Source organism: Microcaecilia unicolor, chromosome 6 (genome assembly GCF_901765095.1).
Source record: "Microcaecilia unicolor chromosome 6, aMicUni1.1, whole genome shotgun sequence".
NCBI classification, from domain to species: domain Eukaryota; kingdom Metazoa; phylum Chordata; class Amphibia; order Gymnophiona; family Siphonopidae; genus Microcaecilia; species Microcaecilia unicolor.
Window position 1 is genome coordinate 22,209,704 of NC_044036.1, and position 15,423 is coordinate 22,225,126.

At 44.0% G+C, this 15,423-nt stretch overlaps 1 protein-coding gene across 1 annotated transcript in view; it reads right to left on the reverse strand.

Annotated features, from left to right (window-relative positions):
• AGBL4 (ATP/GTP binding protein like 4) overlaps positions 1–15,423 on the reverse strand; it is a 2,274,308-nt gene that overhangs the window by 1,491,799 nt on the left and 767,086 nt on the right. The window contains exon 5 of the mRNA XM_030206027.1: positions 6,119–6,335. Coding sequence (XP_030061887.1) covers positions 6,119–6,335 — 217 coding nt within the window. The remainder of the gene's footprint in view (positions 1–6,118; positions 6,336–15,423) is intronic.

A 15,423-nucleotide genomic window follows, 5' to 3' on the forward strand; every position in this document is an offset into this window, starting at 1 on the left:
TGATGCATGTGGGAAAGAGGAACCCAAACTATAGCTACATGCCCAGGATAAAGAGTGTCACGGTTGATAATACATTGAAACCCTCTGCTCAGTGTGCAGCGGCGGCTAAGAAAGCAAATAGAATACTAGGAATTATTAGGAAAGGAAAGGAATGGAAAACAAAACTGAGATTATAATGCCTTTGTACTGCTCCATTGTGTGACCACACCTCGAATTCTGTGTGCAATTTTGGTCAATGCATCTCAAAAAAGATGTAGCAGAATTAGAAAAGGTACAGAGAAGGGTGACAAAAATGATAAAGGGGATGGGATGACTTTCCTATGAGGAAAGGCTAAAGCGGCTAGGGCTCTTCAGCTTGGAGAAAAGATGGCTAAGGGAAAGTATGATAGAAGTCTATATAATACTGAGTAGAGTGGAATGGGTAAAAAGTGAATTGCTGAATTACTCTTTCCAAAAATACCAGGACTAGGGGGGCACACAATGAAGCCACTAAGCAGTGGGGGAGGGGTTTCAGGGCATAGGCTCCCTCACCTTTGGCACGGTCCCCCTCTTCTTTAAAGGCTGCCAAAGAGATCTCCTCCACGAGTCCAGCACTTAAGTCAGCAGGCGCACTGTGGCCTCCGATGTCGACTCTGTTGTGTATGTCCAATTCATCAACTGCAGATTTAATCACCTCACTTGTCGTTCCGGTTTCCAGATCATTTATAAATACGTTAAATAGCATTGGTCTCAGTACATATTGAGAAAAATGGTCATTTAACCTTACCCTCTGTTTTCTGTCCAATTACCAATTCCTAATCCACGGAAGGACCTTGCCTCCTATCCCATAACTTTTTAATTTTCTCAGGAGTCTCTCATGAGGAACTTTGTCAAAAGCTTTCTGAAAATCTAGATCGGGCTCACCTTTATCCACATGTTTATTCACGCCTTCAAAGAAATGAAGCAAACTGGTGAGGCAAGACTTCCCTTTGCTGAATCCATGATGACTCTGTCCATTAAACCGTGTTTTTCTATGTATTCCATAATTTTATTCTTTATAATAGTTTCTACTATTTTCCCTGGCACTGACATCAGGCTTCCCAGTCTGTAATTTCCCAGATCACCCCGGACCATTAACAAAAAACAGCTTTACATTGGCAACCCATCAATCTTCAGACACTATGGATATGTTTAAGGCTACAGATCACTAACAGCAGATCAACAATTTTGTATTTGAGTTCTTTCAGAACCTTGGGGTGCATGCCATTTGGTCCAGGTGATTTATTACTCTTTAATTTCTTGATTTGTTGAATAAATCTCCTAACAATTTGACAAATACCTGTAATATTCCAAATATTCATGAACACTGAAAGGCCTGGTTATTTTAAGTTGGTTTATTGGATATGATGGCTGATAAGGAAGGGGGGTGGGTTGGAGTTGGTGGTGCAGAAATGAATAGGGAGTAGATTGAGTTTGAACTGAATTATTTTTATTGTAATCTATTTTGTTGCTTTTTGAAGAAAATAAAAATATACATTTTTTTAAAAAAGGCCTAAAATCTGGCTTTTTAATGTTTAATTTTTAGATGTTCTTAATTTATTAACTGTGTCACTATCAAAATGGCTGTGTCTGTTTCCCTAGCACTAGGGCTCAGGCTGTCCTTATGTGCTAAGTTCCCAATCATGGCAACATGCATAACTTTTCTTGAAAATATAATTATATGATGCAGAAGAGCCATGATGGATCTAACCCATGAACATTTTGGATGTTACGACCGTGTCTAGTATATATGATACAGACAATATCAGACTGACAACTTATCTGTTCTACAAGGTCAGAAGCATGAAAATGTCAATTATTTATCACCAAGGCAATAATTGATTAGAACATGATAGCTCTTTTAGAGAGAGGAGATTTTGTATTAAAAATACATGTTTCAATCTTTAATATAAAAAACCTCAAAATATCTCATAGTGGGAAAACTGGCTTAAATGGCATTTCTTTTTTTCTTCTTCCTTTGCATTGGTGCCTGAGTGCTCAAATGACTAAGTACTAAATATTTAACGCATGATGATGGTTACATTAACTGAGTCTTTGATCTGAAACATCTTTAAAACATCTTAAAAGCTTTTCAAAAACGGACTAGGGTTTCATTACAGTCACTTAAAATAGATTATAGATTTATTTTATCAAAACATTCTGTTAGAAATTTTACAGCATTTCGGCCAGTATAATCTATCAGCAATTTTTCACAATCTCAAGTTTGTTCACTGAGCAAGGTGTATCTGGCAAAAATACGTATGTGAAAAATAAATTCACCACATGCAGTATTGCACATAGCAAATTCATTTTGCATACCCCCCCCCCCCAAAAAAAATATTCTGCATGTGAAATAACTACTTCCTGTTGGAGGACCATTAACAGAAAGTCATCCGCTATGTCAGAGAGCTAGAGGTGAACATTCCTTAGTTGTGTCCCTTGACCTTGACTGGGAAGGGGAGGCTGTAACGATTACCTAGATAACTTGAAATCTGAGAGAGTCTCAGACTACCCTTCTCCGTAAGTGCCTAGGTTCTGTTATATGTTTATTTCCACTTAATATACCACCTTTATTGAAGGCAAAAAAAGGCAATTTACAATCACAAGAACATAAGCATCACCATACTGGGACAGACCAAACGTCTATCAAGCCCAGTATTGTGTTTGAAACAGTGGCCAATACAGGTCACAAATACCTGGCAAAATCCCAAAACAATAAAACAAATTTTATACTGCTTATCCCAGAAATAAGCAGTGAATTTCTCAAAATCTATCTTAATAAAGGCTTATGGACTTTTTATTTATAGAAACTGGCCCAAACCCTTTTTAAACCCTGCTAAGCTAACTACTTTTACCACATTCTCTGCAATACATTCAAAAGTTTAATTACATGTTGAGTGAAGAAATATTTTCTCCAAATTTTTTTCAATTTACTATTTAGCAGCTTCACTATTTGCCTTCTAGCCCTTGTATTTTTGGAAAGAGTAAACAAGCGATTCATGTCTACTCATTTTACTTCACTCAGTATTTTGTAGGCTTCTATCATATTTTGGCCCTATCTTATCCAAGCTGAACAGTTCTAGCCTCATCCCCTTTAGCATTTTTGTCACCCTTCTCTGTATGTTTTGTAATTCTGCTATATCTTTTCTGAGATATGGTGACCAAAATTGCACACAATATTCGAGGTGTGGTCGTACCATGGAGCAATACAAAGGCATTATAATATTCTCAGTGTTGTTCTCCATTACTTGGCTAATAATTCCTAGTATTCTATTTGTTTTCTTAGCTGCCGTTGCACACTGAGTAGAGGGTTTCAACATGTCATTAACAATGACACCAAAATTCGATTACTGGGTGGTGAATTCTAATGTGGAACCTTGCATCATGCAGCTATAGTTTGGATTCCTGTTCTCTACATGCATCATTTTGCACTTGCTCACATTAACTATCATTTGCCATATGGATGTCTAGTCTCCCAGTCCTCTCGCAATTTTTCACAGTCCTGTGCAATTTAACAACTTTGATTAACTTTGTGTCATCAGCAAATTTAGAGGTCCTTTTACTAAGATGCAGCAAGCACTAACTTGTGTTTACTATGGTTAAAAGGTGCTACTGTGATGCCCAGTTGCTCCTAGCCAGTCTGGTACCTTTCAGAAAATGGTGTCACCAAGTGCTAGTCTCATGTGACTATCACTAGCAGTCGTGTTTCCTCATAAGGAAACAATTTGGGTGAGACTACAGCCTGGAGTGCCATTTTCAGGAAGGCATCCCGGACTGGGCAAGAGCAACTGGATCTCTGCCTAAGACCCTCCGGACCCCCCCCCCCCCCCCACACGGAACCCAGATGAACCCTCCCACAGGCAGACACATTAGAATGTTGGTGGTGAGAATTATTATATAGGAAGTGTACCTAAAATGGGTACAAACAACAAAAACACTAATCAATAGTTTTGCATCCTAAACTTTTGCAGGTTTTTCTTTTTAATGAAAAAAAAAACTCCAATAGAAAACAAGAGACAGGAGACCAGTGGCATAGCAGGGGGGGCTGCCACCTGGGGCGGGGTGGTTCACCGTTGCACCCCCTCCCCCCGGGTGCAGCACGATGACACCCCCCTTCCCCCCCTGACGACTGGCTCCCGCACCCTTGCGGAAATAGGAAGTTCCGTCAGCGGAGGGCAGGACAGATAGAGCGAGGGAAGACCCGACGGTCCACATTTCTTTTACGTGCAGGGCAGGCGTGAGGCGCTGCGCCTCGCCTCCCGATATTCTTTTTAAAGGTAGGGTGCGGGAGCTGGTCGGGGGGAGGGTGTCGATTCGCCGAGGGGGGTAGCTGGCAGGGAGCACCCCCCCCTGAGCTGACACCTGAGGCGGACCGCCCCTCCCGCCCCCCTTGCTACGCCACTGCAGGAGACAACCCTAGAAATGAACAGAAATGCAGCATAAAGGTGTAAGAGTTGAGCTTTAACCTTAGCACGAACTGTGGAACACTGAATCGTGGAAAGAAGCATTTCCAGGGCAATAGTGGTTGATGAATGTATAGACTGAACTCCATTTAACAGTTTGCAAATCTCTTCAAAACATGTTGACATGGATTTGACATGTTCCTATAACATCGGCCCTGCAAGCCACCACTGATGAGAGGAGAAGGTGGGCTGGTGGTTTGTCTGCAAAATGTTCACCTATTCAGTAAAGGGATGGGGAGGGGATTTCAATCCCACAGATTTTGTCCATCTAATTCTCAAAGTTAATCAGGCAATGGCATGGAAAAGGTACCGAAAACCATGAGGGCCATGTCATAAGATTGTTACGGCACTTGGAAATGCATAGTTAAAACTTTATTTAGATATCTTTGTCACCCACCTAATGTTATTTTCCTTTCTTTCATGCCATTCTGACAAGAATACATAAACACCATAATGCACTTAGATCACCTCTCTATGCCATAATCTTTTAATTCAGTGAGAATATATATATATATATATATATATATATATATATATATATATATATATAACTCCTCACACAACTGTAAATTAATTAATCTTTTAACTAACTGAAAGTCACTGTATGTTATGGGAGCAGTAATCTGAAGGTAACTCAGGCTAATGTCACTAATGCTTCTGAATCAAGTGTATCACATCTCATCATTTTCTGAATTCACAGAGAAGGAAAACACTATGTAAGCACGCAGAAAAACAAAACGGATCAGTAACACACTGCTTAAAATAATATCACATACTTATAATAGCAAAATATTTGTTCAAAAATCACAAGACAAGATTTGCGCATATTGTGAGCTGAAAATCCAAAACAATTTATGACCCAGCCAGGTTAAAGTGCCCAGGTTGGACACTATCTAGTCCTTGGCAGGCTAAACCAGCTTACTTTGCAAAGGGTTTCTTGTACCTTCTCAGATTTACTATGTTGTAGTGTGGCTACAGAGCAGTTAAGTCAGCACATTCACTCTGTTGGGGAAAATGAGGAGTCCTTTCAAGCAAAAATAGCTCAGAGTCCATATGGGTCTAATATACATTGTCCAGCCATGTGGTCACATTCACCTGATTGGACAAGGTCACCTTTAATTCCCGAACATAAGACTTTCACTTCCAGGAAACTCTCGGGTCCTTTTACTAAGGTGTGCTGAAAAATGGCCTGAACTAGTATAGGCGCGTGTTTTGGGAGCGCAGAGATCCATTTTTCAGTGTGCCTATAAAAAAGGCCTTTTAAAAATTTTTGCAGAAAATTGGCACACGTCCATTTTGGGTCTGAGACTTTACCGCCAGTCACTGACTTAGCGGTAAGGTCTTTTGCGTTAACCGTGCGGTAATCGCCTGCGTATGTCAAGTTGGAGTTACCGCCTGATTTTTGCTGTGCGCCAGAAAATAAAATATATTTTCTGGCGTGCGTAGCGGACGTGCGTCAATAATGAGATTACCGCATGGACCACATGGTAGCTGGGTGGTAACTCCAAATCGATGAGCGTTAGGCAAGCGTAAGTGCCTACACAGCTAATGAAAGGGCCCCTCTATAACTATCGAAGGGAGGGAAGATGGCTGTAATCACACATGCTGAATTACAGACTTGTTTAGTTATCACTCACCACACTGAGTCCTAGTAATTCTCTGCACACGTATTCCATTTTTTTCTTCTCCAGGTTGTCCAGATAATGCTGAAGTCGAGTGTACGTATACGGGTAACAGTATGCAAACTGATAAATGTCGTCCTCCCGATCAAAGCAAAAGGCAAAGGACATCACATAGTTTTTCCTATGGTCGGGACAGCGGTAATAATACACATTTTTAGCTGGCAGTCGTTGCCTGAAAACAAAAGTATACAAAAAAATTCAAGTAATCAGAAATCCTCAAAATTCTAATAGTCAAGTTCTTAGCGTTTACTGATCAAAGAAGATAAATGAAATTGGGGTTTCATTTCAAAAAGGCTAAAAACATACATCAATGATACCTCTCAAAGATCTCTCCAGAAGCAGAGAAAAGCAGAATATACTTATAAAAATAGAAAAGACTGAGAAGCAGCTCAGTGGCTAGAGAAGCAGGTTGTAGACAAGCAAAGCCAGAGTTCAAATCCTACTTCTCCCACTAACAATTCTTAGGATTTTGGGTAAGTCACTTCTCCCCAGCGGCACACCTACCTTATATGGCATCCAGGACAGAGAACCCTCCCCCGGGTAGCGCGCACCCCTCCCGGGCAGTGTACACCCCCTACTCCCCTCCTCCAAGCAATGGGGTGCGAAGAGCAGGCATGCAGTTGTCGGCTCTACCAGTTTCCTGCCCCCTCTGACGTCAACTTCCTGTTCCGGGGCAGGAGGCCGGCTGCGCACCTGGTCGTGCACCCCCTTGCTGCCAGCACCCAGGGTGGACTGCCCCCACTGCCCCACCCTAGGTACACTAGAGCTTCTCCCTCCATTACCTCAGGTACAATTCTATAACTGGGTGCCTGGTAGGAGCCTATTGTATAAAAGAACACAGGCACCTACTTTCCTTTACAGAATACAAGTCTAATGGGTGAAACCCACTCAATTACGAACGCCCACCTCCTATAACTACCCCAATCACTCTCTTCCTTCTTCTCTCTTCCCTTCCTTGATCGCTACACATTACTAACTGTATCTGATATCCTGAAATGACAATATTAACAAATCTATGTAAGCCACATTGAACCTGCAAATAGGTGCAAATAGAGGTGCCCATCTTCAAGTCCTTACTCAAAGCCCATCTCTTCTCCCTTGCTTTTGGCACCTAACCACCTTCCCCATTCATGATACCTACACTGACTACATAGCTTGTTACCTTTAGATTGTAAGCTCTCTTGAGCAGGGACTGTCCTTCCCCATGTTTTAACTTGTACAGCGCTGCGTAACCCTTGTAGCGCTATAGAAATGCTAAGTAGTAGTAGTAGTAGAATGTGGGATACAAAGGCAATAAATAATAATAATAATAAATGTTCAGGAATGAGCACTTAAGGCTAGATTCTATATATGCTGCCAAAAAAATTGGTACAGAAAAAAAGCGCTATTCTAAAAGCCACACTTAAAAGTTAGGTGCGGTATATAGAATAGTGCTTATGCCAGGAAATCATTCCTAACTTTAGGCGTGGCCATTTGCATGACCCTCCAGCTTATAATCGAAAGTAATCGCCGGCTATTTCCCGACACAAATCGGGATATGGCCGGCGATTTCGCAAAAGCGGCGAAAAGCATATATTCGAAAGCTACATTTGTGATAGCTTCGCCGCTTTCCCTTCGCCTCGCCGGCGAAAGTTCAAAGGGGCGTGTTGGCGGCGAAGCGAAGGCGGGACATGGGCAGGCTTGGGCGTGGCTACCAGATGGCCGGCTTTCGCGGATACTGGAAAAATAAAACCCGGCGATAAGCAGTATTTCGCCGGGTTTACTTGGTCCTTTTATTTTCACGACCAAGCCTCAAAAAGGTGCCCCAACTGACCAGATGACCACCGGAGGGAATGGGGGATGACCTCCCCTTACTCCCCCAGTGGTCGCCAACCCCCTCCCACACAAAAATTATTAAAATACAAACCTTTTTGGCCAGCCTGTATGCCAGCCTCAAATGTCATACCCAGCACCCAGACAGCAGTATGCAGGTCCCTGGAACAGTTGTTGTTGGTTGCAGTGGACTGCAGAAAGGCAGAGCCAGGCCCATCCCCCCCCCCCCTACCTGTTCCACTTGTGGTGGGTAATGTTGAGCCCTCCCAAACCCCCCAAAACCCACTGTACCCACATGTAGGTGCCCCCCTTCAGCCTTTAGGGCTAGGGTAATGGTGCACACTTGTGGGCAGTGGGTTTTGGGGGGGATTTGGGGGACTCAGCACCAGTGGCGTACCTAGGGTAGTTGACACCCGGGGCCGGTCATTTTTTAACACCCCCCCCAAATCCAGTACTAGGCATGCCGAGAATACAAAACACTCAGGACCTATAGAGCAATTCTACCATACCATAAGCAGTCATTTCTACGAGTCACACAAGGAAAAGGAAAGCATCTTAAACACTACAGTGAGCACTAGAACATCAATTCACCTATTGTAAAACGAAACCAGACAGAATAGTACAGATCGTAGATCCTGCACAGTCAATGCCAACTGAAAGCCATGTCTTTTTCACAAACACAGATACACCCTAATCCACTATAGAATAAGTAATCATAAACTTTCTATTTAGACAAAAATTAAACTGAACCCCCAATGCCAGACTCTGCATACAATGCAACACCACAGAAACAGAAACTGTCCCCTAGTACTGTGCAAAATATAAAGACAGCAGATGTAAATTTGAAAAAAACTAACAAGTACCAATCACCACTTTACAAATTAACAAATAGAAATAAACAAATATAGAAAGTAAAATAATACCATTTTATTGGACTAATACATTTAGCTTTCAGAGGCCAAAACCTCCGTCCTTGGGTCAGTACAGTATAGTGCTGTTACAGTATCCTATCCTGACCTGAGGAAGGGGGTTTTGTTCTCCGAAAGTTAGTCAAAATGTATTAAAATTAGTCCAATAAAAAGATTACCTTATTTACATGTTCTATTATAAACATTTAACACATCTACAATACTTTATCCTAAAGCAAAAATATATATGTATATATATTTTATTTACAGTTTGTTGTCTCTGGTTTCTGCTTCCCTCATCTTCTTTTCACCGTCTTCCTTCCATCCAGCATCTGTCTTCACTCTCTCTCTGCCATCCAGTGTCTGCCCTCTCTGCCGTCCCTTCCATCCACTGCCTGCCCTTTCTCTCTGCCCCTTCAATCTACCATTTGCCCTCCCTCTCCCATCCATCCAGGGTCTGCCCTCCCTCTCGCTCCCCCTTCCATCTAGGATCTGTCCCCTCTCTCTCTCTGCCCCTTTTTTCAGCCCCCAGTTCCAGCCCCCTTCTCCCCTCTGAACACCCCCACCCCAGTCCCCTTCTCCCCTCCCCTTCTCCTGTTTGAGACCCCCACCACAGTCCCCTTCTCCCCTCCCCTGTCTGAGACCCCCACCCCAGTCCTCTTCTCTCCTCTGAACATCCCCACCCCAGTCCCCTTCTCTCCTCCCCTTCCCTTCTCCCCTCTGAGATCCCCACCCCAGTCCCCTTCTCCCCTCTGAGATCCCCACCCCAGTCCCCTTCTCCCCTCCCCTTTTCCCCTCTGAACACCACCACCCCAGTCCCCTTCTCCCCTCTGAGATCCCCACCCCAGTCCCCTTCTCCCCTCTCCCTCCCCTGTCTGAGATCCCCACCCCAGTCCCCTTCTCCCCTCTGAACACTCCCACCCCAGTCCCCTTCTCCCCTCCCCTTCCCCCGTCTGAGACCCCCACCCCAGTCCCCTTCTCCCCACCCCAGTCCCCTTCTCCCCTCCCCTTTTCCCCTCTGAACACCCCCACCCCAGTCCCCTTATCCCCTCCCCTTCCCTTCTCCCCTCTGAGATTCCCACCCCAGTCCCCTTCTCCCTTCTGAGATCCCCACCCCAGTCCCCTTCTCCCCTCCCCTGAGACCCCCACCCGTCCCCTTCTCCCCTCTGAACACCCCCACCCGAGTCCCTTTCGCCCCTCTCCTTCCCCACCTCAGTCCCGTTAAAACCGGAGAAGCAGCGTCGCAGGTTAGCGCCTCGTGCCCTGCTTGTAACAAAAAAATCAAATCTCCTTCCTTCTCCTCGTCTTGACGTCTTGACGTCGACTCGGGCCTTCCAATCAAGATGAGGAGGAGAAGGAAGGAGATTTGATTTTTTTTTTTTACAAGCAGGGTGCGAGGCGCTAACCTGCGACGCTGCTTCGCCGGTTTTTTTAATGTGCGGCGCCGCAGGAATGGCCACGGGAGGCGGCGGGAGCGGAGCACCCCCCACCCACTGGCACCCGGGGCGGACCGCCCCCACCGCCCCCCCCTTGGTACGCCACTGCTCAGCACACAAGGGAAGGGTGCTATGCACCTGGAAGCTAATTTGGTTGTTTATAAAAGATGTTTGAAGTGCCCCCTAGGATGCCCGGTTGGTGTCCTGGCATGTGAGGGGGACCATTGCACTACAAATGCTGGCTCCTCCCACGGCCAAATGCCTTGGATTTCGCCGGGTTTGAGATCCCCGGCAGTTTTTTCCATTATTGCGGAAAAACAAAAGTGGCGATCTCAAACCCGGCGAAATCCAAGGCATTTCGCCGGCCCACACCGTATTATCGAAAAAAAAGATGGCCGGCCATCCTTTTTGAAAATACGGTTCCAGCCAGCTGTTGCGCCACCGCCAAAATAGATCGCCGGCGACCTATTTCGCCGGCGACGTTCGATTATTCCCCTCCCTGTTATTCTATAACAACACACATTAATTTTAGGAACGCCCCGCCCCCATTATGCACATGACCCTCCCATTTTCACTCCCCCCTTTTCAGATCATGTGTAAATTTTAGGCGCAGACCCCATACCTAAATTTATGCATGTAAATGCAAAATTAAATCTCATTAGTACCAATAATTGCTTGTTAAAAAGCCAATTCTTGGTGCTAATTAGCTCATTATTCAATTAAATTGCATGGAGCTAATTGGACAGGTGCCCAAATTTGCGCACACAATTTTTGGTGACTTTTACAGAATTAAGGAGTTAACAATAGCCAAGGAGCTGGTGGAAGTGTTTGCACCTAAATGAAAGAGATGCACTTAAATAACAGTATTCAATACATTATAGGCTCGAATCAGTAAACAGTGCTCAACATTCAGCATCTTTAGTGAACGCCCCTGACCCGCCCATGTTCCTCCCAAGGCCTTGCCCCCTTTTTAAGATGCAAGCTATGAAGGTTTTTTAACCAAGCCGTGGTAGTGTTTTTTGCTCGCGGTAGAATTCAGCTGGTAATAAATGCCGAGACGCCCATTATATTCCTACGAGCATCTTGGTGTTTACCGCCAGCTGGTTTCTACTGTGAGCTAAAAATGCTACCACAACTTAGCTGTGGATCTTGATAGAATAGCGCTTAGCAAGACGTGTGCACAAATTAAAATTTTTGGCCAATTAATGCCAAAATTAACACCCAATGATTAGCCAATCTAGTTGCACAAGCATCTCAGGATAGCATGCAATTTTGAATGTGGAAATTTGCGCGCCATGTATAGAATCTGGCGGTATGTGCATAAATAGGAGTCCCACCCAAGTTCCACCCATGACTACACACGCGCTATGTAAGCAAAGGGCATATTTTCAGAATTGCACTTAGGCAGATCTTTGACATTTGTGCACATATCCACATGAAAATGCCATTATTCTAAACATTTGAAGTGCAATAGGCGTATGAGATAAATTTTATATATGACGCCAAATTGTCGCTGAAAAAAGTGCTATTCTACAAAATGCACTAAGTTAGATGCAGTTTGCAGAATAGTGCTTACACCTAGGAATCACGTCTGCTGTACCACATTGGACAGATGAACATACAAGAACCCCCATTTAGTTCACACTCAGCTTTGTAAATAACTACCAAAAGTGTTATGTTTGTTACTTCAATATTCAGCCTCCTGTATGTCTTGCAAAGTCTGTCAGTCAGACCCGGATACTAAGGGAGGAGTAGTCAGCTGACAGTAGTTAGCGCACCAAATTTATGCCCAAATATTCAAGCATGGTACCGGAAGACTGGAGGGTGGCCAATGTAATGCCGATTTTTTTAAAAGGTTCCAGAGGAGATCCGGGAAATTATAGACCGGTGAGTCTGACACAGTGGCGTAGGAAGGGGGGGGGGGCGGTGGGGTGGTCCGCCCCGGGTGCACGCCGCTGGGGGGTGTCGGCGCCTCGCTGGTTCCTTGCTCTCTCTGCCCCAGAACAGGTTACTTTCTGTTCCGGGGTAGAGCGAGCAAGGAACCAGCGAGGCGCCGACACCCCCCCCAGCGGCATGCTCTCGACGGATTGGCCCGCCCCTCACCGCCTTCCAGGTATGTTTTCGCAGGCGGGCGGGCGGGGGGGAGGGTGTTGCGCTATGGAAGGGGGAGGGTGCGTCGCGCTGCACCCGGGGGGGTGCGCAGCGGCGACCCGCCCCGGGTGTCAGCTGCCCTCGCGACGCCACTGGTCTGACATCGGTGCTGGGAAAAATGGTAGGGACTATTATAAAGAACAAAATCACAGAGCATATTCAAAAGCATGGATTAATGAGGCAAAATCAACATGGATTTAGTGAAGAGAAATCTTGCCTCACCAATCTACTACGTTTCTTTGAAGGGGTGAACAAACATGTGGAGAAAGGTGAGCCAGTTGATATTGTGTATCTGGATTTTTAAAAGGTGTTTGACAAAGTACCTCATGAAAGACTCCAGAGGAAATTGGAGAGTCATTGGATAGGAGGTAGTGTTCTATTGTGGATTAAAAACTGGTTAAAAGACAGAAAACAGAGAGTTGGGTTAAAAGGTCAGTATTCTCAATGGAGAAGGAGGGTATCTGAAAAAGGTGCAATGTATATGCTTGGATTTCAACATGAAACTCTATGCATAACTCTATTACTACTACTACTATTTATCATTTCTATAGCGCTACAAGGCATACGCAGCGCTGTACACCATACACAAAAAAAGACAGTCCCTGCTCAAAGAGCTTACAATCTAGATAAGACAGGTAAACAGACAGAACAAATAAGGGTAAGGGAATAATAGGTGAGGTTAAAGGACAGGGCAAGTGAGAAGTGGTTAGGAGTCAAAAGCAGTGGTAAAGAGGTGGGCTTTAAGTTTGGACTTGAAAACGGCCAAACTCACCCCCCTGACCTTTACCGCAGGGACAAACAGTGCTATGCATACTATTGGTCACTAAGGGAGGAACATGTTTTAGCCTGAGAAGTTTACCCAGGCAAATGTCTTTGAAAATTGTTCTCCCCATGGGTAGAAATAAATACTTGATTAAAAAAAAACACTGAATCTTCTATTTCTTGGACATTTATTTCTCCTCCCTGATAATATGGATCTATTAAAATAAAAAGCCACTGACAAAATGAAAATGATTTTGCACTCCATTCAAAGAATAAATACAGGAAAGCTATCTTAGGGCTTCTTTTACAAAGCCGCGCTAGCCATTCCCATGCGGCAAATGAGAGGAAGCCCATAGGATTTCAATCAGTTTCCTCTCATTTACCGCACAGAAATTGCTAGCGCAGCTTTGTAAAAGATGCCATTAGATTGTCAAAAATCACTAGCGAGAAAAAAAATGTTAAATGCCACAAGCCATCTGTATACAGAACCTGAGACATTCCTAAAGTTATCTTATTGCCATCACTCACTCTCAGTCTGGAGTCTTATAGGACATCCTTCATTTGAGCTTAAATCAGGCAGATGATAAGGTAGTGGATGAATGTATTCTAACTCCCAGTCTTTAAAGCATAAAGCAAATTTAAACTGTTTATGCCACCAAATTTTTCAACGCGATTTCAAATTGACATAAAGGCAAAGAAAAAAGGGTAAACCTAGGGGCCCTTTTACTAAGTCGCATAAGCGTCTATGTGCGGCCAACACACGCCAAAATGGAGTTACCGCCTGGCTACCGCGTGGCTCTTGCAGTAATTTCATTTTTTGGCGTGTGTCCGATACACGCGTCTGAAAATTATTTTTCTTTTCGGGCGCGCGTATTGGGTGCACGCCAAGTGGTATTTGACATGTGTAGGTCATTACCGCCCGGCTACCGAGTGAGACTGTACCGCTAGGTCAATGGCTAGCGGTAAGGTCTCAGACCCAAAATGGGTGTGTGTCAATTTGCATTTTGCCACGCGTCCATTTTTGGCAAAAAAATTTTAAAAGGCATTTTTTTTTGCATGTGCGCTTTAAAATGATTCTGTGTGCGCCCAAAACACGCGTCTACACTACTGCAGGCCATTTTTCAGCGCACCTTAGTAAAAGGGCCCCCTAGAATCTAGAACTTAAAATTAGACATCATATCCAGTAGTTTGTGGAAAATTGAGATGGCAAAAGTTAGTGACCTCAATCAAGGTCGCTTTGCAGACTGGTAGTAGATGGGCTTGACTTTTCTATTTCTCCCATAATTGCATTAGTGGTCACTTTTCAGCAAGTTTTATACAACTTTATTTTAATACTGTACTAAAAGACGTTTTACATTCTGTTCATCTCTCCTTTCATTACAGAAGCTTAACATCTGCTTTATTATCCACTCTGACACTTACTTTACGGTTGCATTTGGCTATTATGGCTAATTCTAATGCCTAGGACATCTGGTATTGACATTTTACTATCCGACATGCAGCACAGCAGCAGGAAGCTTCCTCCCTTTCCAGGTTTTAAATGCATTCTCTCAGGGCACCAAGTGCCTGGATTCTTAATTCAAACCATATCTCCCCCAAAATAATTATAATAGTAATCTAGTCTCATCTCTCTTAGCACTTTGTCACTGCTAATCTACGGTGAGCTGTATAGAGACAGTATTTAGATACCAACAGCACATTTTTACACATAGCAGCCAAACTGGAGGCTGATCTTCAGATCCTGTTGATGTCTGCGAAGTTAAAAGAGACAGAGAGAGAGACATAGAGAGAGCTAGTACTGGGTATCACCAGCTGAGCTTCTGATAACAAGACGACATTGCTCAGTTCTTGAATTAACCTTTTTGTCCTAGACACTCTCTATTGTTTACTCCCCTTCTCTCTCTCGTTTTTGTCCTATGCCTTCTGGAAAAGAACACCCACACACTGTGACAGCAGCTGCTCCTATTAATTTAAAGCCATTACAAAAATTAAAATTAAACCCAATTACTTTGGCTGGTTTATAACCAGGAAACGGCTTACTGTGATTGTTCCCTCTGGTTATGGACAAAAACAATATTCTTACCTATGGGCAGCTGCCAGTGGAATACTAATGTATCCCAGCTCAGGCAGGGGCAGATGCAGAACTGCACAGTTAAACTGGATTCCTGAGCCCAGAAAATATCTGATCAGA